The sequence below is a fragment of the Dendronephthya gigantea genome, unplaced genomic scaffold, assembly GCF_004324835.1.
Source record: "Dendronephthya gigantea isolate DGI-Jeju-01 unplaced genomic scaffold, DenGig_1.0 000007F, whole genome shotgun sequence".
NCBI classification, from domain to species: Eukaryota; Metazoa; Cnidaria; class Anthozoa; order Malacalcyonacea; family Nephtheidae; genus Dendronephthya; species Dendronephthya gigantea.
In genome coordinates this window covers 1,421,495-1,443,967 of record NW_021163017.1, presented here as the reverse complement: position 1 = coordinate 1,443,967, position 22,473 = coordinate 1,421,495, and the positions used below count along the sequence as shown (strand labels likewise).

General features: G+C 36.2%; 3 protein-coding genes across 6 annotated transcripts; all 3 read right to left on the bottom strand.

Annotated features, from left to right (window-relative positions):
- Window positions 1-4,301: 4,301 nt before the first annotated feature.
- On the bottom strand, window positions 4,302-7,602 carry LOC114517322. Its single transcript, XM_028537010.1, has 5 exons — window positions 7,511-7,602; window positions 6,786-6,847; window positions 6,034-6,255; window positions 5,231-5,410; window positions 4,302-4,778 (listed from the first exon to the last, which is right to left on the bottom strand). The coding sequence occupies exons 2-5, from the start codon at window positions 6,834-6,836 to the stop codon at window positions 4,698-4,700; spliced, it is 534 nt and encodes a 177-aa protein (XP_028392811.1). The 5' UTR covers window positions 6,837-6,847; window positions 7,511-7,602; the 3' UTR covers window positions 4,302-4,697.
- A 5,112-nt stretch (window positions 7,603-12,714) lies between these two features.
- LOC114517345 lies at window positions 12,715-17,797 on the bottom strand. The gene is made up of 7 exons (XM_028537039.1): window positions 17,682-17,797; window positions 16,455-16,483; window positions 16,091-16,125; window positions 15,898-15,971; window positions 15,202-15,420; window positions 13,705-13,881; window positions 12,715-13,092 (listed from the first exon to the last, which is right to left on the bottom strand). The coding sequence occupies exons 3-7, from the start codon at window positions 16,095-16,097 to the stop codon at window positions 13,012-13,014; spliced, it is 558 nt and encodes a 185-aa protein (XP_028392840.1). The 5' UTR covers window positions 16,098-16,125; window positions 16,455-16,483; window positions 17,682-17,797; the 3' UTR covers window positions 12,715-13,011.
- A 488-nt stretch (window positions 17,798-18,285) lies between these two features.
- On the bottom strand, window positions 18,286-22,442 carry LOC114517320. 4 transcript variants are annotated; one of them, XM_028537005.1, is made up of 6 exons: window positions 22,330-22,442; window positions 22,021-22,124; window positions 20,783-20,853; window positions 20,502-20,717; window positions 19,408-19,584; window positions 18,286-19,037 (listed from the first exon to the last, which is right to left on the bottom strand). In XM_028537005.1, exons 3-6 carry the CDS (start codon window positions 20,837-20,839, stop codon window positions 18,957-18,959), a joined length of 531 nt encoding a protein of 176 aa, XP_028392806.1. In that variant the 5' UTR covers window positions 20,840-20,853; window positions 22,021-22,124; window positions 22,330-22,442; the 3' UTR covers window positions 18,286-18,956. The 4 variants fall into 4 exon arrangements, with proteins under 4 accessions (XP_028392806.1, XP_028392805.1, XP_028392809.1 ...); XM_028537004.1 differs by lacking the exon at window positions 22,021-22,124; XM_028537008.1 differs by lacking the exon at window positions 22,021-22,124 and having other exon boundaries at window positions 20,508-20,717.
- Window positions 22,443-22,473: the final 31 nt, after the last annotated feature.

Below are 22,473 nucleotides of genomic sequence, written 5' to 3'. Positions count from 1 at the left end.
ATGTGCCTATATCTCATGGATATACGAAGCATAATTAATAAGTGAATCATTAATTAACCTAAAGCATAAAGTTTGTTCCCTTCGGGTGTTAAAATGCATTCTAAGCTCTGTAAAAAAAACAAACAGTTTTATCAAACGTTTTTCTAGCACACGCGCCACGTTGAATTAGTTTAATCGGTTTAAACACTTTTGCATTAATTAACCACGTCCTGTTGATTGTACACAATGGGAATTATCAAATTCTAGCCATTAGTTCGCGGCTAATTTGACTTTCAAAGGTGTCAGTTTTTTTTACTCAGTCTGTAGTTAGGCACAATACTTGAATTTATAACTTAACATTCTGCAGAAACCAATAACACTGAACAACAGCAGTTTTAATGGATAAATACATGCATGTTGTTATAAAAATTTGGCGATCTGATAATAACACCGTTTTAAACCTTGAATGATCGATTGAATAAAATCGTTGTGTGTGTGCTTTTCTTAAACACGATGAAATTAAATTTTATTAAGGTTGTTTTTATCGACTCCATTCTTTTGCCCAGAAAGTCCCAGAAGGCTGGCATGACAGCTCAATAACAAACGAAAAAAGGAATTCGCTAGCCGTTGAAGCCGGCGTAAACAACGCGGTTTCAGTTGAGAGATTATTACTTTAACTAAAGCTGGGACTAGGCTAAGGCCTAGATTAGACGTCGCATTTAACTCGTCGCATTTAACCGCAGTTTTGTGCGACGTAAATGCGACGTTCGACGTGCTCAGTTTGGACGTCGAATTTATTAGTCGCTTTTATTAACACTGACTAATTTACATAAGCATTTGTGGCGGCTTTTACGAAGTCAATTATTTTAAAGCAAATTTTGAAAATAAGAAGAGAAAGACGCCAGAAGCAATTGCGAATATTGCCCAGTATCAAAACAAGAAGGAGCAAGATTCTTCAGTTATGTTTGTCATTACTTACAATGATGTTCATTAAGCCCATGCACAAAGCCTCGAATTCGTCAATGTCGCCGTCTCGAAGGAACCAAAAAATGGTCGAATTGGTGGAATTTTGTATGGGCAAACAGCAAACTATTCTGAAAGTTGGTTTAATCGTTATCACGATTCTTGGCACAGTTCAGAACCATTTGACCAAAGCTACCATAATGGAGCAAGCAATATCGCCAGCCTGCATGAAGATTGGCAATTTCCCTTTACCGACTAGCACGAGGTGATTACTATACCCACTCACTTTGCCTGGATTTCTCAGCATCTTCCTTCATGAATGCGAGAAGTTCCTTGGTTGGATCATTTTTCACAGTCGCCTCAAAAATATTGACAACTTTTGTGACTTGCTCCGCCACGTCATTCTTTCTTTTGCGTTTTTTGGATGGAACAAACAGATTTGCCCTAGATCGATATTTCTCGGATTCTGTATGTCATCGTCCTCAGAATCGTTTTCTTCTAAATCACCCTCTGGAGTGTTCTTGAAACACGAGGATGTGGCTTTGCTGCTTGAGGCCGATAGCTCAACAGCTTGATCTGGCTAGCACAAATCTTTACTTTTTATCAATGGGAATAAAGCATAGAACCGTTTTCCAAAACCTTTATCTTCTATGAATCGCTGCATGGCAGATTTTGTTTGGATAGTCAGCGCCACTTTCTTGCATATACCAAAACACCATTTAAACTTGTTCCGGACCTGCTTGATGTTGAATGGAAATAAGGCCTGTCTCTCCTTTATCTTTTGCAAAACGAGCCGATAAACATCGGTGTTCTTGGCCATCTTGATATTCGTGAATATCAGCTTTCGCTTAAACTGTGCGCTGTTGGTAAAGATGTCAACCATGTCATCCAAATATTCAGATGTCCATATTGGTCTTCTCCCGTTATTGATCTTTCCACTTTCGTTTAGGGGCTGGCGGATGTTGCAAGAATAATCTTGGCTTTCAACTTCAACATCGTCTTCATCATTGTCCCTGTCAATTTGTTTGATCGGTTGTTGTTTTGGTGTGAAAAAGCAATCGTTGCAGTAAGATACGCAAGCATGTTCAATCTAATCGTCAGTTTCTTCGTCTAGTTCTGGCACAGAACACTCTGAACGATTACAGACTACGTCCTTACAATCAATACATCTGTATTTTGTAGCTAGGCTACAGAATTTACAAAATTCGTCTTTGCTTGCCATGTTAAGTTTATGCCGTTATGAGGAAAATACGTGTGTAAGCATTTCCACATGCACTGATTAAAGCAAGTTCTATCCCCTTGGGCGCAGAGATCACAAAAAACAATATGCAGAAGCCCTAAAAACTTCATCTGAACGCATAACTTAAGCTTCGTGGACTCCACGAAGCAACAATGGTTGGATCTTAATGGATAATGTGGTACAAAAAACAAATCCAAAGTATTAGAACGCAGAATTTTCTTGAATATCAAACATAATTTATTTCAGCTGATCAACAAATGCCAGCATGGCTTTCTCGAAGGTAAATCATGTGTAACAAATCTGTTAGAAGTTTTGGACTACGTTGGTAGAATTCTAGATCATGGAGGTCAAGTGGATACGATATATCTTGACATGTCTAAGGCTTTTGATCGGATTAGCCATCAGACTTTACTAATCAAGTTGAGAAATTACGGTTTTGGAGGTAGTCTACTGAAATGGTTCCAATCGTATTTATCAGGCCGTCGCCAGCGTGTAACAGTACTTGGTGCCACCTCAAACACTCTTCCTGTATCATCAGGTGTTCCACAAGGATCAATTCTTGGACCAGTTTTGTTTCTGTTATATGTTAATGATCTTTTTGAATCAGTCAATACGTCCCAAGTAGCAATGTTCGCTGACGATACGAAATTGTTCTCTAACATTAAATGCCAGGAGGATTCTACGTTACTTCAGAAAGATCTCAAAAAGCTGGAACACTGGTCATCTACATCTGGTCTGACTTTTAATAAAGAGAAATGTAAGCAGCAACGTATAACCAGGAAGATTAAACCAATATCATCTGAATACAATTTAATCGACCACCAATTACATCGAACTAAAATTGAGAAGGATCTTGGAGTATGCGTATCGTCCAACCTTACGTGGAATGCACAAGTTCATCAACAGGCATCTAAAGCTAACAAGTTGCTAGGCTACATTAGAAGAAACACAATGTTTATCTCGAGTTCAGCACCAAGACGGACATTATATCTCGCATTAGTTCGTTCTCACTACGGCTACTGTTCGCAGATTTGGGCACCACAAACCATTGAACTCATTAACTTATTAGAAAGAACACAGAGACGTGCAACGAAATATATCCTCAACCTTCCATTTTCGACAGATGAAACGTACAACACAAGATTGCAAACCCTACACCTTCTTCCTATATCCTACTGGCATGAATACCTTGACCTAACCTTCTTCTTCAAAATTACTCATGGCATGATCGAAACGACTGTTTCCCCTGTCATCCAAAACTCACGTAGAAAAACAAGATCCTCATCAAGTAACAACACTAAATATGATGTTCCTAGATGTAAGACCACAACCTACCAACAGTCATTTCTTATCAGATCATGCCGCATATGGAACGCACTCGTGGATGAGTTGGATTTTGATACGGACAGTTATAGTTATTTCAAAACAGTCTTGCTAAGATATTATTATAAATTAGACTCGGAAATCCTCGAACATTCAAAGATATGCAAATGTAACTTGGGCGTAGTCTTGCGTGTCCAAATCCCTGTTGTTAGATAATACGAGAATGAGAGTTGATAAGGTCTATTAACCTATATATATATATTCGACGTGAATTTCTATTTCATTCAGTTTTATAAATTGACTGATCGAGGTGATTAGTTTTCATATTTACTCGATCTTATCCACTCTTGGTCTGGTGTTATATTAACTTTGTTTCTTTGTTATATGTTTGTTATGTTGTGCTTTGTTGTTGTGTTAAGTAATTATTCGGTCCGCGGTAATTGGCAACTAGCTGTTGCGGCTCCCGTGTCAATTTATTGTTATTACATTGGCAAAGTTATTATTAAATTAAAAATTAAATTAAATGTATATACAGTATGTCGCCCAGTTTTCGGACTGTACCAGTATTCGGACAACTGAGTTACATTGCTAAATTTTCTTTTCTTAAACAAAAGGAAAAATTCAAACAATATGTTCCGATCATTTCAGGTATATCGGGTTAAAAATTAATACGACAAATGAATGCCGTTCGTAAACGTTCGTAACCTGTGAAAGTGCATGGGAAGCAAAGTAGAGTACTGTGAGCGCGTGTTTCCCCCCAAGCCTTCACACCCCCCGCATTTAACTAGTTACTTGATCCACTGGACAAAAAAGATTTTTAATCCATTATATCGCATATTTAATCAGGTATTAATACATTCAAACTGACCAGTAAATAAACCACTTATATAAGCTCGCAACAGAAACTGCAATTATCATTTTACTTCAAGTGTGAGTATGATAATCATTGTTCCAGCTGACCTACACGGAATTATTCCTCTCTATTTTACTTAACTATTCGTTCGTAATTTAATGTTTCTAAACAATTCTGCCTAAACTGTGCAGTAACTTCACCCTTGGGACGAGGTTGGCTAGACAGTGCCAACAAATACACCGGATGTAAACTAAACTATGTTGTATACAGTATATCATCGAGCTATTTCATTAAAGAGCATGCATATATATTTATTGAAATAGCGATTTTTAAACTGAGTTACAAATGAACCCGGTTAAAGGCAACCATAGACATGACCGTGTCCATAGCGAACAATGCCATTGCAATGAAACCACATGCCTAAAAGAAAGAATTTTCCACATGTTATGTATAAAAGAAAGAAAATTCTAAATTTCTCTCCCAAATGTAAAGGAAGAATGCTATTTCATTTGTTTTTGCTGAATTCAACAAATGCAGTTGAAGGTGAATATAAACGACGTGCATGGCTGGTAGTATACACATTTATAAGTGTGGTCAGGGACGACATAACTGAGGGTACGTGCCCCCAATTTTTTCACAAGAATGTATCCATTTTTCAATGTGGCCTTTGCGAAAACGTGCCCTATAGTGACTTTCGCTAGTTTTAGATTTTTCTGGATAAAAACTCTGTAGCTCATAGTCATTCAAACCGAACCAATATGTGTGAGATACGCAAACGGTCATTATATTTGAAGAATTTAACAGTTCAAAGCGTTTGTTTTCATCATCTCGAAATCTCCGTCCCGATTGACGCGTCTATAGACATTACTTACCACTGCGCCATATATTTGACCGCAGTTGAAGTCGTAATCCTTGCCATAAACTTCCCAACTTTTGCATGGCGACGTAGTCTCTCCCTGATCTTCTTCTTTCTCGTATGTAGACAAGCTTTTAGCCAGAAGAGATGTTGCTACCAGTAAGTGGAATGCCCAGAGCGCCTGCAGTGCGGTCATCTATAGGATAATTGTAATAATAAGTTATAACTCCGGCGTAAGCGACTTTTATTTTATTTTTGTTGGGTTTTTTATTATTTTTAGTGGTCGCAAGTGTGTTTTGGCGCGAAACATATTTTGAATTAATTTTACAAGCTACCGGCTAATTTGTTGCCGCTTCACCAGACGTTTGCAGAAGGTAATTTGTCACCGTATTTCTCTACGTTAAAGTTTAATTTGTCTCGCAATAGTTGCGGTGAACTTATCGAACATTGAAAATAATGGCACGCGCGCCAGAACAGGCGTGTCGTAAAATCATCAATTTTTGTAGAAAACTCCACGTATATTTGTTGTGCGCACAATTTTCGATTAATTATTTACTAGATTGATTCACCATGCATTAGCACACATATTCAAGAATATTTGTTAGTATCAGTGCATACGATATACTTGCTCAATCCTATTAGGTCCGTTAGGCGTTTTTATAACAAGATTTGAAGTTTGTATACGCTATTTGAAAGAGTAACACAAGTAGAATCGGCATTAAAATGGACTTTGCATGGTGTAGCTATCTTTCAAATTCTAATTTGAAGCGTCGAATTTTACGATGTAAAATATTTGTAGAAGTGTGCCACCAGACTTACAGAAAGTGCGCCGTATTTTTTCTCCATCAATCCACTGAAAGTGCAAATCAATCCAAGAACAGCAATTCCAATCCCAACGCCAACACTGAATAAGTAAAACTCGTATCTTCCAAAAGCGCCAGCATCGTAAGGATCAAAAGAAGAACCGCCCAAACTTGTCATGAAATCGCGGAACTCCTTGGTAAAATGAGCCATAAAGCCCATTCCTATTACCAGCGGGCACTACAAAGAAGAAAAAACAGCTTGTCTCAGAAAAGCGAAATCGCGAATTTTCGTTATAATCGCGTAATGCATTAAATGCGCTCGAAACCGCCTTCTTTGATCGCTGGGAATTAAACAGACAATAGCGAGCTTAAGCAAGTGACGTTTTCGACAACCCAAACGGTATGAGTCACGTCAAAAGACTGTGTCAAGGATTGTGATTGGTGAAACTTTACTTCCGGTCAACGTACCTGTTTTCAAAAATGTCGCTTGCTTAAGCTCACTAATCCCATTGGCGCGCACACAAAGCTCATAATAAATTCCAATTTGCTTTGTTTTGCCTTTAATCATGCAGGCAAGTTTAATATCGACCACTAATTTTCATTTTCAAAATATTTAAGTAATTCTTGTGGCTATGAACTCAAGAAAGGTATCATTGGAAAGCTAACTAATTGCTCTTTCAAACTGTATAAGGATTAAATCATCAAATTCAATATATTCTTTTTTACAATGTCTGTTGATTTGAAGTAGCTAAATAATGTTCTTCTTACAATTTGAGCAAACTTTAAGACAATCGATACAATCTTTTTTACGTCTGCCATCTTGAGAGTATCTAATGAAGAGAAAGAATAAAAGAATATTTTAACCTAACCCCAACACCATAATTCTGGGAATGGCGCTCTTTGAAAATATTATATTAATTTGGCGATTTTGTTCGATCGAATATTTTAGCCTATATAGTGAGAAATTATTCCTTAATGGACAATTAATTGTACATATGTTGTAAAAGGAACGATATCTTACATTTAGTGACCAGTGCACGTCAAGTGTTAATCTACGAAAGTTTCATAGTTATCGAGTGACGATTCAAATATAAATCACATGCTGAATTGTTCATTTCTCATTTTCACGCCTCATACGTGCTCGCAAACTGATAATGAAAAGTTGACCGGAATAAGTTTTGAAAATGAATTATATTATGTAAAATTGCAACTCACATTCATTCTGAAGTCTAGAGTAAATTAAAACAAAAGTAAAGTATATAGATGTATAAACAGTTCCCATATACTCATATAAACCCTGAACTGATTTTACAGTTGAAAGTGTTTTTAGGATTTCACTACATTGCTATTATAGGTTCGCGTGCATGAAGGAAATTTTTAACATTATATAATGATCGTATTCATATAACTGTTCTCGATACCACCTTCAATTTTCCAACACGCTCATCGCGACAATATGTCAATGACTCGATTTTATGTTTATACACACCTACAATTTTCAATGTTTCTCTGTATAATCCCGGCTGTTCTTTTTCTGCTGTGGTCTCGTTTGGTTTTGTATGACAATTCAACGTCGAGTTTTGTTTTTTTGCTGTATACATATGTATACGTAGCTATCATAAATTTATTAATGAGCATGCGCATTTGTACAGCCTCGTACCCAGGCGCTTTAAATAACTATATATATAAATATTGGCACACTACACCATACATACTTTTACATAGATCAGTAGCTAAGCTGAGCGAGCGCGCAGGGGTTTTTGGGGAGGTCGCAGGGAAGCAAGCTCCATTTTTCCGTCGCGTCTTTCCCAAAACTCCCTGCACGCTCGCTCAGCTTAGCCACTGATCTATGTAAAAGCCAGCAGTGTGCATATATTTATAGTGATTGAAAGCTCCAGGGCACACGAGGCTGGTGTGTTCCGAAAAACGTACTCTGTACATATAACTTAACTCGCACACAGGTGATACATGGTATAGATATGTAGCTTGGGTGGAAGATGTTCCTGTGAAATAAGTGCATAGTTTGCATGTATATACTTTTTAAGAAAATTTGTATTAGTAGAACAAGAACGGTCTTCCGTTTACAACGATAAATTTGCCCACAAGAACTAGAAGAATACACAAATCGTCGTAATTTATTCTTGTCAATCTAGAGTTGTCAGAAAAAAATATGCTCATTAGTTGGACGATAAATGATTAAGCAGTATACATGTCGCCAAAGAAATTCTAAAAGCATCCTGACTGTTACGCATGATCACTTACGTTAATGCAAGCATTGATGCAGAGATAGCAGGTTATTTTTAGTAGCATCCACTTAGATACAGGCAAGCAAAAGGCAGAACTAAGAGTTTGGTAATTCCCCTCCCCCCAAAAAAAATAAACAAAACAACTTCGAAAAAATTCTTTTGATTACTGTGCCAATAAAAACACCATAAAAGCTAGAGAATGTATTTCGATTTTATTGGTAAACTAAATCGCTTCTGAACATGGCGAAATCACAATTCAAATTGACCTGGATAATTAACTACCGCCACGCATTGCGCGCTTGAAAGCTAAAAGGGAAAAGGTCTATTGATATATAGCATACGTATTGAGAATACAGTTCAAACTGTTTACAAGTGAGCCCAAATGAAAGCATACATCGAGAGGAACGTGTCCACAGCAAATAATCCCATTGCAACGAAACCACATACCTTGAAAAAAATATATTCCGCATGTTATAATGGTGAAGCACAAAATATTGTAGTTGGTACACATTTTAAAACCGCTCTTGTGCACTCTTTTGCCAGATAAATAATTTCACCGCCATACACATTCGTTCCCATGATTCCTGTGCATTTTCTAAACGCGTGATTCTATTTCGTTGGCATGTTCGTTTACATAGTTATCTAGGTTCGTCTAGGTTATCTGATGTTTATACTCAGACGAATGATCTGTCAGACGGATCAAAGAAAATTTGAAGTAATTATAAATCTTCATGAAATTGGGTTGATTGCTATTTGTAAACACCTCAAAATTTATACTAAAACAATTAGTCGCCTTCGGCTTAGTAAATATAGGCTTCTAATCGCCATCGGCGACTAATAACTCTTTTTAAGTAGAAACACGCTTCTCGACCAATCAACACGCGCGTACTATAAATGTTGTATTATAATGACATTTCATAGCTTACCACTGCGCCATATAATTGGCCACAATTGAAGTCGTACTTCTTGTAGTCGTCTAATTCATCCCATTGTTTGCATAACGAAGTGGCTCTAGGTAACCGGCGAAACGAAATACCTATCTGAAATGTTTCTTCGTTTGTAGACAGGACTTTAGCCAGAAGGGATGTTGCGACCAGTAAGTGAAATGCCCAGAGTGCTTGCAGTGCGGTCATCTAGGAAATAAAAGTTTCAAGGTTTGTTGCTTTAAGGCCCGTCAAAGTTTCGGTGATCATGCTTAATTACAATTTCGTATTGTTATACGAGATATATGGGAATGTTTTGAAATGGCAGCTAAAACATCAGTTATAGTCATCTATACAGTATTTTCAGCGTATCCTTTAAAATTTATCAACCTATAAGATGATGTCGAGTCGTAATGTAAACAAACGCCTCTCATGCGCATACTATTTATTCACTATGGCTTTAAATGAACTATATCGACCGTCTCCAGAAGAATCCGAAATATGCAAAATTCAGGAAATTTTAAAATTTGCGGGCCCGCATTGTTATGAGCACAACCAATGCCAAATCCGACTGGATACACATAGTAATCAATCTTTGTGGCGATATTTCACGTCTATTGAGAACCGTTATATATAAGACTTACTGAAAGTGCGCCATATTTTTTCTCCAAAAGTCCGCTGAACACACCAACCAATCCAATGGCAGTAATTATTATTCCAACGCAAACGCTATAAATAGGAAAAACTCGTATCTTCCCAAGACTCCAGCATCGTATCGATCTAAATGAGTAAAACTTTCCTCCAGATAACTGTGAAACTCCTTTATAAAAAAGGCAATTACGCCCATTCCAGCCACTAACGGGCCCTGAAAACAAGAATGAAATACATTAATACATGTCTAGGATCATGAATTTTGATGAATCTAGTTAACGTTATCTTCTTACCAATTGAAAAATCTTTAAAACAATTGAAACAATCTTTACGTTTACCATCTTGAGAGTATCTAATGAAGAGTAAATAATAGTTTAACCCTAATCTACCCCCATCACTATATATTTCTGAGAATGGCGAATCATCTTCAAGTGTAAAAGTGAGAAAGATTAATTCGACCTTCATTTCGCTATCTCGCTACCATTTTTTTTGTATTTTGATTAAAAAGACAAAGAGTGACATGCAGATAGCGACAAAAATTGCATTAATTATAATAATTATATGCATGCATGCTCTATAATCTACTTCAACACTCTTAATGCTTCTTTTTCTTTTCTCTTTTATTTACGAATGCATGCAATATGATTGTAACTAGTAAATACATGTGGCCTAATAGACGACTTGCGCTTTAGACTAACTTTTGATCGAAGTAACTAGAGGAAAATAAATCACCCCAGCTAGAAAGATCTTACTTAAATTAGTAAAACTGCCAAGTTTGGCTGCGAAATTTTGTAAAATACGGAAAATATAGCCATGCGAAGTTGGCAAATTTTGTATACTTTTGTATTACGTGCGGAAATGTGTAACTAATTTATTCATTTACTCATAATTTATTCGCAATATAACCCATGAAAATCGTGGTTTATTCGCAATATAACCCATGAAAATCATGGTTTATTCAAAAATGACAGCCTGCAACGAAGCTTGGATCTTCAATACAGCAATCAATGAACTCAGATTGTATATTACAAGTGTAGAGACTCTATGTTCGTGTTTTGTTTACAAATAAATGCACTTGCCGACTATTCAATTAACTCGAAATTTCAATTTCAATATTGAAATTTCTCGTTTATTTTATGATCAGCGCGTGCGTTTATTTGTGAACAAAAACACAACACAACACAAAACACAACAGTCTCTAACCCAGAAATAATAACTTTGAGAGAGACATATATGCTGCATGGGCGATGCGTAATAGGCTTAAATTAGAAAATTGTAGAGAATTCAGTATCCATCCATATTTCGTTCACATTAGCCGTACGTGGCCACTGCATGTCAACAGACATTCGTAAATGTCTACTACCTTAGTCGTAAATATAATTTTCATACAGCGTATTTTGAATAATGTATACCTATACCGATTTCAAAAAGTAATATCTCTATTATAAAATGCATATAAAATACTTAGTTTAATAATAATATCTTAGTATTTTCTCTTATTGTAAAGAATTTTAGAACGTTAACTCGCTAAGAAGTTATTTTCAATCAAAGGTGCATGCACATTTTTTTAGACATCCGCGGTATTACTTTTCTTATATTTTCCTAAGAAATTATTTATTCCGTAGCAATATGTATGAATATATTATATATATACATACACTTTATCATCCGTATTTAATTTAGTCGTTGATTGTTTTTGATATATAGAAATATTCTTAGGTTCCCAGGAAATATCACACTGAATTTCGTAGTAATCTCAAACAAAATGTCACTGCTTGACTGTATACATTTGTAAAACTATCAATGTTTCTTCCCAAAGTAAGTTTTTATTCGTTAAATCTTGTCTAATCTCATTGGCGCTTCGATGATTTTGCGGTAGGTGTATTCTGCTAAAAGCTTATCAAAAAATGTTATAATACATACCTTTAAGTTGAAGCCTCGGTATTTTATTATTAATTGCTTATTCGTTAATTTTCCTTTCAGCTTTACTTAACTTTCCGCTCAGCTTTGTTCACAGTTCCCAGTGAGCTCTTAGCGGGATGTTGTAGAATTATATATATGCATTCTTTACACGTATGTCAAAGTATGTTTATAACAAGTGCAATTTCCTTCAATTAAAAGAACTTTGCAGCCGTTTTGCCAATGGGAGTGACAGGAAGTTGTGTTTGGGAACAACAACATATGCATCTTTACGGGTTTTTTGATCTACAAAACGTTGCATGTGCGTACACGTTTAAGTTGATTTTATAACATTTTCAATCAATAATTCGGAGAAACATGGTAAATATACACTTTTTAAGCATGCACGCAATCAAATTTCCTGAAGTGAAACGAAATTCTTTGAAGGGCAAACGATAAAAAAAGTTATTATCTAATTTCTCTTTGTCAGGGTAAACGTTTACGTCAGTGATATCAAGTGTTTTTTCCTTGTTTCCAAGTTGTGTATTCTAGCAAAGTGCACTTCGTCATCCGTTTCAGTCGTAGATTGTTATTAGCCAAATTTAGCAAACACAACGTGCTGCCTAAGACGCCGTGAAAATGCCTTAATTATGACGTAAGCACAATATATCACACCACATCCACGCCATTTTTCATGACGTCCTAGGCATAGACATTATAAATAACATTAGAGGGGGCATCGAGGAGAACCTGAGGAGCGCGTTAATGCAGGGGAAATCCAAGCTTCAGATGTTCACGATGTCCGAGCCCAAAATATGTTGTTTTTAAACGAGTTTTTTCTATTTCCAAATGTTTTCTTTCCTAAAATATCATTTCAGGATGTCTAAGGTAGTAAAACCAGTTCAAAAAAACACTGCTTTTCCTTAAAAAACGAATATAAGATTTTTAATACAAATTTTATTTGTTGCTAACGTGGTTACTAAGGAGGCATTTATGTAGCCAATAGGCGCTAGGCTTAGCATCCGGGGCTTGATCTGTCTAATTGTAGGATAAAGAATTTTTCAAAAATAATTAACACGGATATTTGAGAATTTCAACACTACACACATTCACATTCAATACTCTACATTCGACGATTATATCAATTAAAATTACATCAGTTTGATTGTTTATGATATATCGATAATTTCCCTTAAGTTTATACCAAGAAAATGATATAATGATAAAATATAGTATTACTAAATATAGCAAGTATATATAAATTATAGGTTCAAATCAAGCTTCTGACTTGAGCACAAAAATCATTGAGATAATGCTGTCCAGAGCAAACAGAGCCAATGCAAAGATACCACATACCTAAATACATTAGTAAGTAAGGTGTTTTTTGTGATGATTGTTTATAACAGTTTATTTTATAATGATTATTAAGCCGATTAATTCCTGATTAACTTAATTAATTCTCACTTCAATTTTTGCATCATCACCACGGGTCAGGGAGAGCGTTATCGATGGAGTCATTCCTTTCATAATTCTATATCTCAAACACTATCAAAGCAAATAGCAAATATAGCGTCTTTTGCCACCGTTTTCTATGCATGTGACCTTGAATTAGGCAAAAGTGGTTTAATTCACTTAGTCAAGCTACATATGCTATATACTAACTTCAAAAAATCATTATTAATTCATACCAATTGGAATGACACATTATAGAATTTGTCACGCTCATTACTAGTCATTAGTATTCTTGATATAAGGTTTCGTCCAAATTACCATTTGCATACATGGAGCAAATTTATTGCTCAACAACGATGCGGCGTATTTGAAGTAATTTAAAATATGATAAAATTTAAATATGATTTATCATCGTGTGTTTTTAATATTACTTAAGTCTTAAACAAACAATAGATTTATCACGCGCGTCAATGTAGCGGATCAAGTATATATAGATCAGTAGTTAGACGTGCTTACCACTCCACCGATTAACTGGCCACAAGTGTGGTGATACTCCCTCTCTGGCAATTTGTTCCAGTATTCGCAGTACGGTGTGCCAGATGCAGTTGTTTCCTGGTATGTGGTTAAGACTTTAAAGAGCAGAGCTGTTGAAATCATCAACTGGGACGCCCACAATGCTTGCACAATGGCCATCTGAAATAAACGCTGAGCATTATGGACAAACGCATCACCAGAACAAGGAGGAATTTCGGCATATTTGTGTACATTTTTCAGGCAGCCAATCAGAACGCCTAAATTTTTAATACTTCATGTAAAATGGTAAATAATGTGCCTTTTTACCGGAAGTAATCTAAATTTATGCATTCTGATTGGGTTACTGAAAATGTAAACAAACTTCCTGATTGGTGTAAAACGAAATTCTTCCATGTTCATCTCCAGAGTATTCGCTTTTTTCACAGTGGAGCGAAATATTCTCTCTTCTCGAGTTTGAGCCCTGTTACCAGATTATCACTAAATTGAAATAAGATGAAACATACTCCGACAAAAACGACATCTTACGCCCTAAAGATATGAGTTGAATATTCAAAACAACGGAAATATTCAATGTACCTTTTTCATAATGACGTAGAACGCCGCATGGAAATGTTACACAACGTTCTATTGGCTCCGCAAAACGAACGAACCAATCAAACATCATGTGACATCTTAGGATTAGACTCTTCGCGCTTGATGTCATTAAGAAAGGTCTATTTGTGATTTGATGAGATGAAACTGGAATAAATTCACCGCTTCCATAATTTCTTGCTCTTTCGAGCTTAATCTCGAATCTTGAGTTTGAAAAATTAAAATGTCTTTGTTTTGTCAGCGTATGTTTAAATTACTATTTTTTGAAATTGTCTGGTAAGCATGCAGTGGCGTAGCCAGCCTGACGATTTTGTCCCGCTATGTAAATTTCGAGTTATTACTGATAATTATTCATATCTTTAGAAATTCGTTGTTTTCGCAGTCAATAAACACCAAAATATTAGCATAGCGGGACATATTGTCAAGCGTAGCCACTACTGCTGGTAAGGGGGTTCAGGATAGTTCAAAATTTACGTGATATCTCGTATCGGGAAACCTTTTTTCTCGTTCAAAGTCGTCAGGAATTGAGTTTAGTTTTTCGTTTTTATTACCATAAACTTACGCCTAGGTTAAACGTCGCATTTTGGTCGCGTCGAATGCAATTCAAACAATAGATAATGAAATGAGATGATAATGAAGCTTAATGAGGTTTATCATCTCTTTATCAATTATCTATTGTTTGAATTGCATTCGACGCGACCAAAATGCGACGTATAAAGCCGGTTTTCCACTAGCGTCATTTTCGCGCAAAGCGACATTTTACTTTTCTTTCAGGGCGCCTCTCAACTGCAACCATCTGGAACAAATTGCTCAAAAACAAAAGAATAAAGTCGCTTCGCGCGAAAAATATCGCTAGTGGAAAACCGGCTTAACCTAGGCCTTACTTACGCTTGTTGCGCCATATTTTTTCTCCAAAAGTCCACGTAATATACACACAAGGGCCAAACCGGAAATTATTATACCAACACTGGCAGTGTACAGATAGAATTCGTATCGTCCAAGTTTACCAATGTCGTAAGGATCTGGTTGAGGATTGCCTTTGCTCAGTTCAAACCTGTATTCCCTCGTAAAATAACTAACAAGTCCAACACCTGTCACTAGTAAAAGCTGTAAGCAAAAAGGTAAATTTCAAAAAGAGGCTGTTTACATGAGCCCGGCTACCCGAGATTCAACGAAGCGCAGGATGGTTTTGAGAATCAGATGATTTAAGATTATTTTTCATGGTATTTACTCGTTTCCATATCATGAAATATCAAAATTAATATTTAACGCTTTGTTAAACAATCGCTAATGAAGTAAGTTAAGCAGGGTCATCTTGGATACTTCAAGAGTCCTAATTTCTCTGACTCCGCAGTCCCTTAGTTGGACATTTATAGATCAGTAGTGATATTTATAGATAGAGATATTTATAGATCAGTGACTAGGAAAAGTCTCTAATGTTGCGTTACCCTCCGCGCGTTGACGCGCATTATATAATTATAATTATAATTATTTGTTTGCGTAACACCAGCTAATTTCTTATAAATCAGCTAATTTCTTATAAATTTTATGATTGACATAAGTTTGAAAGTTTGGTTCATTTACACTCTGAACAGGCTTGAATCCAATCGAAATCATCTTCAATATGGGCACATTTATGTTGAAAAAGTTTACGATTTCTAAAAAAGAAAAATAGGTAAAAGGATTGAAAATAAGCAGCATTATTATTACCAGAATCTTAAGTTAGGATATAATATTAACTGTACGACTAAGCCGTTGTAGTAAATGTATCACTTACGAGACATTTTCTCATAGCTAGTGGCGTAGAAAATTCTGGGAAAAAAATTAAATGGGTGAAATTGTGAGCATTTCATTTTCCTATGAGAGTGCGCGGGGAAAATTGTGTGAAGTAAAGTTTCCAGGAATGCATGTTAGAGAAAATTACAATACCCATTAAAGCCCGCCGCACGCGTGAGCTATTAGCTGAGGTAAAGACCAGGCGTGGCTGTTAGCTCAGCAAGTTACTCTCTTGTGCGGATAGGTTTTCGTAACGAATTCGCCTCGAAAGGCAAGTTTCTCACGTCTGCAGATGGTTTTCGGTCTGAGCTTACTGCCTTGTGAGGTCGTTAGCTCAGCTGATAGCTTGAACACGATCTATATACCTGGTGTGCCAAAAGAGTCTTTTCCAAACCTTTAAGGATAGAAAAAAGCTGAGTTACCACCAGCTTATGGTAAAGTTGCAATTTAAGTAATATTATGTACCTAAAGTTTTAAAATTATAGCATTATTAATAGATGAAGTAAATAATGATTTGTTCCAACCAATGCATGAATATGATAAGTATTATATATGCATACCCCCCCGCCAAGCTTATAAACATCCACAAAAGCATGCAATTAACACGTATTTACGATGTGGTTTTGAGTAAGCCGCGTTGCTTGGCCTAATTCTTAGAATCACGAATGTGAAAGAGCTATAAAAAGTATCAATTCTTCGAGAAGATGTACTAAGAAATCATAAATTTTTTGTACATTTCCCAATCTCGTTTTTCGATTCAAAATGCCTGGTACTTAATGCCAATTTTCCCCATAATCCTATAATTTGAACTTCATTGCATGACCTTCTAAGATACGATTCGAGGATGATAAATATATATACATTAGCATTTTTATGTTATGGATATATGTGGTCAGCATGTGGTTTATATCCCAAAAAATTATTCTTTTCTGAAATTGATAAATATATGAACTGGTGTCTTCAAAATCGTATGATTAGCATCCACGCGTTGCATCATGCGCAAAGGAGACTTCAAGCAAGTAAAGAACTGGAACACGCACGACGATTGTGTCCATCAATAATACAATGAGTCAATGAAAAGAAATTAATAATTAAGAATTTTTGGGAGTTTCGAATGCCGTCCACGCTGTGTTTACAACAGTAGATCTCGAGAGTTTTCGCGCCCGTTGTGTACAGGGTCTACACATTATGATGCAGCTGGCGTTTCTTAAAGTTGGGCCCCGAAGAATTGTTTCCAAACAGTAACCTAATGTTTTCAACATTTACATTCCGTTAAATTCGTAAGATTAAAAACATACAGCAACTATTTAGCAAAATATTTATTCAAAGTAGTTTGTTTCAACCATCCTTTGTCGCGTTGCCGTCCAAACATGCTTATAATTCATATATAAATTTATAAATCGGACCTTCGTCCCCAACATATACATGTTAGTGAAAAATGTTAAATAAATTCGACCTCGTGATTAATCATGTTCCCAGTGAAATCTATACAGATTTTAGAGACAATGTTTTAGCATGATAAGGGTCTGCTTCGTTAAAAGTCCTGTATGTCTAGTATGTTTAAACCGTGGTGCATTTCCATTTGTACCTACCTGAGTATCGCGATTTGTCGTTCAATTGCAGATCTCCGAAATTTTGTTTTTGCGTCAAATTTTTTGCTCTAATGCAACTTTACGCTCGTTGCACAGCGCTCTGGAACAGCTTTAAAAGGCTGGGAGGCAAATGCAGAATCTGACTCGTACCCGCCCCTGAAATACGAAAAGTAATGGTGCATGATGGGAGTTTCACCGTTGTCTTTCCCATCATGCATCACATTTCACGATACTGATCTATATACGTTCTCGTGGATTCATTGTTTCTCCAATTATTGTTTCAACGACGGGAAACGAGTCAGATAACTAATGACGCGTAAATTAATATATGATGCGCTTGCTACTGGGACAGTTTTGGGTTCATAGTGCTTGACCAATCAGAGGCCACAATGCTTTATTAAAGTACTTTTGCCCAGTGATAGCCTTACTCTGACGCTATCGCAACAAGGAAAGGCTATTCTTCCTACAATGATCGTAAAAACTGTTTCAAAAAAGAGATACAGGGACAGAATTTGTATAAGGCGAAGTTTGAAAATATTTAAACACATTTTAAGATTTGTTATACGAGGTAGAAAATATTTAATAAACATAAATTAATGGCAATCGCGCTATAGATATACAAACATAAATATGCAAGAAGGCATCCGAGTCTACAATAATATAAAGCCAGTCTTAGAATGATTTTAACCAGAACTTCGTAACAATATTTGTGGTAAAATGTCATGGTCATTAACCATGCTCTATTATGGAAAATATTTTTACTCATTAAGTTTATGTGCATGCTTGGCACAATGTGGTTATACCATGATAGCAGCTCTGCAAACAATGTTGATTCTACGGTACCGATTTTGAAAAGCTATATCTGCATAAATTTTTGCGTGAATTCCAACTACTGCTCTTCAAAATCCATCCTTCACTGCTTTTCTGACTTTAATAAAAGCTGTTTCATTTTGATATAATTTTATTCGTACGCCCGTACTGAGATTGGTCTGCGAAATACTGAGGAGCAAAGTCTGAAGTAGATGAAAGAAGGCCTTCCTTTGCTCGGGCCTTCGACTCTCTTTGGCCTAAATAAATATTTTTCAACGTAGAAGGACTCCCTCAAGGCTTCAACTCTAAAATGCACCTGATTTGACCTGCGATTTTGACAAATGACAACGAAAACTATATCAATTCGTATGGGAAGGCTACATATGAGTTTCACTGGTTGTTTATAATATTACTTGATTTTCTACTAATCATAAGAATATAGCAAGTATAGCGAGTAGGTTTAAATCAAGCGTCTGGCTTGAAAAAAAACCTCATTGAGAAAATGCTGTCCACAGCAAACATAGCCATTGCAATGAAGCCACATACCTAAAATGTATTAAAGTTAGGTGTTTTATTATTCTTCAATATGGTTTCTCGCTGATCAGTTGAATTTGATTAACCGAATTTCACTTATAAATACCACTAATACAGAGTTGTAGCAACTGCGAACAGTATATGCATGCAAAGAAATCAAACATTTTAGGCTATAACAATATATCAATTTTTAAAAATTCAACGCACAATTATTTTTTATATTAGAAGCAAAATATGAAACGAATAATATAATTTGAACGAAATTGTGTTGATGAGAAAATTCGGTATGATAAATTGATCGTAGCCGTTTATTTCTTTGTCTATAGTTATAGAGGATTATAGAAAATTATAGTCTTACACGTTTATTTATACAAATGCTTACCACTCCAATATTTAATTGGGTACAAGTATATTCGCCCCTCCTGTTAGACAATTCGTTCCAGTGTTCACAGTGCGATTTGCCTGAAGAGATTTCTTTCTGGTATGCGGTCAAGGTTTCAGCAAGCAGACCTGTTGAAATCATCAACTGGAAAGCCAACAATATCTGCACGATGGCCATCTGAAATAAACACTGAGCATTAGCGACTCTGTCATCTGCAAATGATAACGTTTTCTAGCGTTTTCAATTTCGTTTTCATTTACAATAGATGTTGAAGCTAATTTAACATATTTTCCTTTGGATCGTATGGACAATTAGGGCGTCAAAAGCCACGTTTACAATAGAGGCCTAAGTCTCGCCTGGATCAGGTCTAGGACAAGTTTAGGTAATATATGTGCTACTTTCACACTGTCTTCCTTGTTGATGATATCGGATAGCCAAAATAATTGGAATAAGACTCAAAACACGCTGAAAAGTGGTGGTACCGCTAGTATGGATCCTATACGAATCATACTATTAGGTTGAAAATTTGTCGAACTAGGTAAGGTTCACATTGCCAAAATCGTGCTCCAGGCCAGGTCCAGGCCACTGTCGGCTTGGATCCAGACCTGGTCTAGGCCACAAAATCCCAAGGTTCAGACCTGGTCTAAACGGGATAAACAACGTTCACATCTGAGGCGTAGGCCTGGTCCAGCGATATGGCAAAGCGATAAACTGAGATAAAAACGATTTTGAAAACGCTCGAAACACGACGCTCGTGTGCACATAGCCATAAACGAACTCGTCACTTAGCGTCATTATAAAAAAGGTCTGCCGGTAATTTCGAATTCTTAAAATGCATGCAGCTGGTCACAATTTCACCGCTTAAATGATTTGCGTGCGGCTTTCGGTTAAAAGTTTACAGCTCCAATCTTGAATTGGAATTTATGTTTCATCTTATATTTTTTAAGATTGTCTGGTTAGGGATTCATACTAAAATGGAATTTAGGTGGCAGATTTTGTTCGGAAAATCAACTATTTTTCTCGCTAGAGGCCGACAGGAATATTAATTGAGTTGAAATTTTTGGTTTTCAGTCGGATATCACAAGCATACTTACGCTCACCGCGCCATATTTTTTCTTCAAATCCCGTGCTGAAAACATTAAGTCTGAAAACTCCATTAATAAACCAAAAACAGCAGTGCACAGATAGAATTCGTATCGTCCGAGTTCGCCAGTGTCGTAAGGATCTGGTTGAGGATTGTCTTTGCTCAGTTCTTTTGTGTATTGTGTCATAAAAATACCAATAAAGGCAGTACCCAGCACTAGTGCAACCTGTAAGCAAAACGAATATTACTTTATCTTCGGGATATGGAGGTTGAAACAAACAGTTCTCTTACAATCTTAAAACACTTGATAACAGCAGAGCTCAACTTCATTATTGAGGGCAGCTTCATGTTGAACGAATTTTCTAAAAAAGGCAAAATATTTATGCATCAAATGTGCATGATATAACAACTTCCTAAAATATAATATAGACAAAAACACTTCTCGACGTTCCGACCTGAGTGAGAGCCTTGAGTGGAGCTAATTGATTTACTGTTTTATACATAAGTTTGGCCTTCATGAATGCTCTACGTTCTTTGAGAGTTGTATACAAGTACTAAGAGCGGTACGAGCTAAGTACGACTTTTGAAAGTCATAATTAATCTAGCAGCTCGATTCTGGAATTTTTGGGGAGTTATTGCCAGATATTCTGCATGATCGATTTCGTCTCCAACTGATTGTCTTTACTGTCCGCTAACATGAATATACGATAAGTGGATTCGAGCCCCAATCATCGACGCTAGCTACGCCACTACGCCAAATAAGCATTTATTTATATAGTTTATCTCGTTAATATAATTTCAACACACTCGCTAACAAAAGCAATTTGACACATGCATGCATGTTTACGACGTGGTTAGAAAAAGCACGCGTCGCTGACCTAATTCCTAGAATTACGAATGTGGAAAGCTATGAAAAGTATCGATTCTTCGAAAACTTATACCAAGAAAAGTGTTATTGTACATTTCCCAATCTAGTTTTTCGATTCAAGATATTTATTCCCAATTTCAATATCTTTTCCATCTCATAATTTGAATTTCATTGACTTTGAGTCAAGACTTGATGCGAAGATAATAAATTGACGCATTAGCATTTTTATGTGATGGATATATGCAGTCAGCATGTGGTTTATATTCCAAAAATTTCTTACTGACTGTTTTCTGGAATTCATAAATATGACATCTTATGTCTTCAAAATCGCATAATTTGCGACTATGCGTTGAATCCTGTGCAAAAGGGGATCTTAAGCATGTAGAACTGAAACGTACGACGACTCTGCAGCCCATCAAAAATGCACTGAATCATTTAAAAGGAATTAATAATTAACATTTTGGGCAGTTTCAGACGTCGTCCACGCGGCAATATTTACAACAGTAAATCTCGGATATCTTTCGCGCCTTGTCTACAACGTTTAAACTTTAAGACGCAGCTAGCGCTACCTCAGGTTGGGCCCGATAGAACTGTTTTCAAATATTAACCCAATGTTTTCAACGTCTTTCATCTCGTTAAATTCATAAGATTAAAAACATACTGAGCAACTCTTCACCAACTCTTTACAGCAAAACATTTATTTAAAGTAGTTTGTCTCAACCATCCTTTGTCGCGTTGCCGTCCAAACATGCTTATAATTCATATCTAAATTTATAAATTAGATCTTTGTCTCCAGCATACATGTTAGTGAAAAAATGTTACATAAATTCGACCTCGTGATTAATTATGTTCCCAGTGAATTCTATACAGATTTTACAGAGTGTTTTAGCATGATAAGGGCCTCACTCGTTAGAAAAATCTTGTATGTCTAGTCGGTTTAAACCAAGGCGCATTTAACACTTGTACCTACCTGAGTATCGATTTGTCGTTCAATTGTGTGAAGATCTTCGAACTTTCTGTTGTTTTTTCAAATTTTTGCCCTAATGCAACTTTGAGCTTGTCGTTGTTGCACAGCGCTCTGGAACAGCTTTAGCAGGCTGGAAGGAGACGCTAA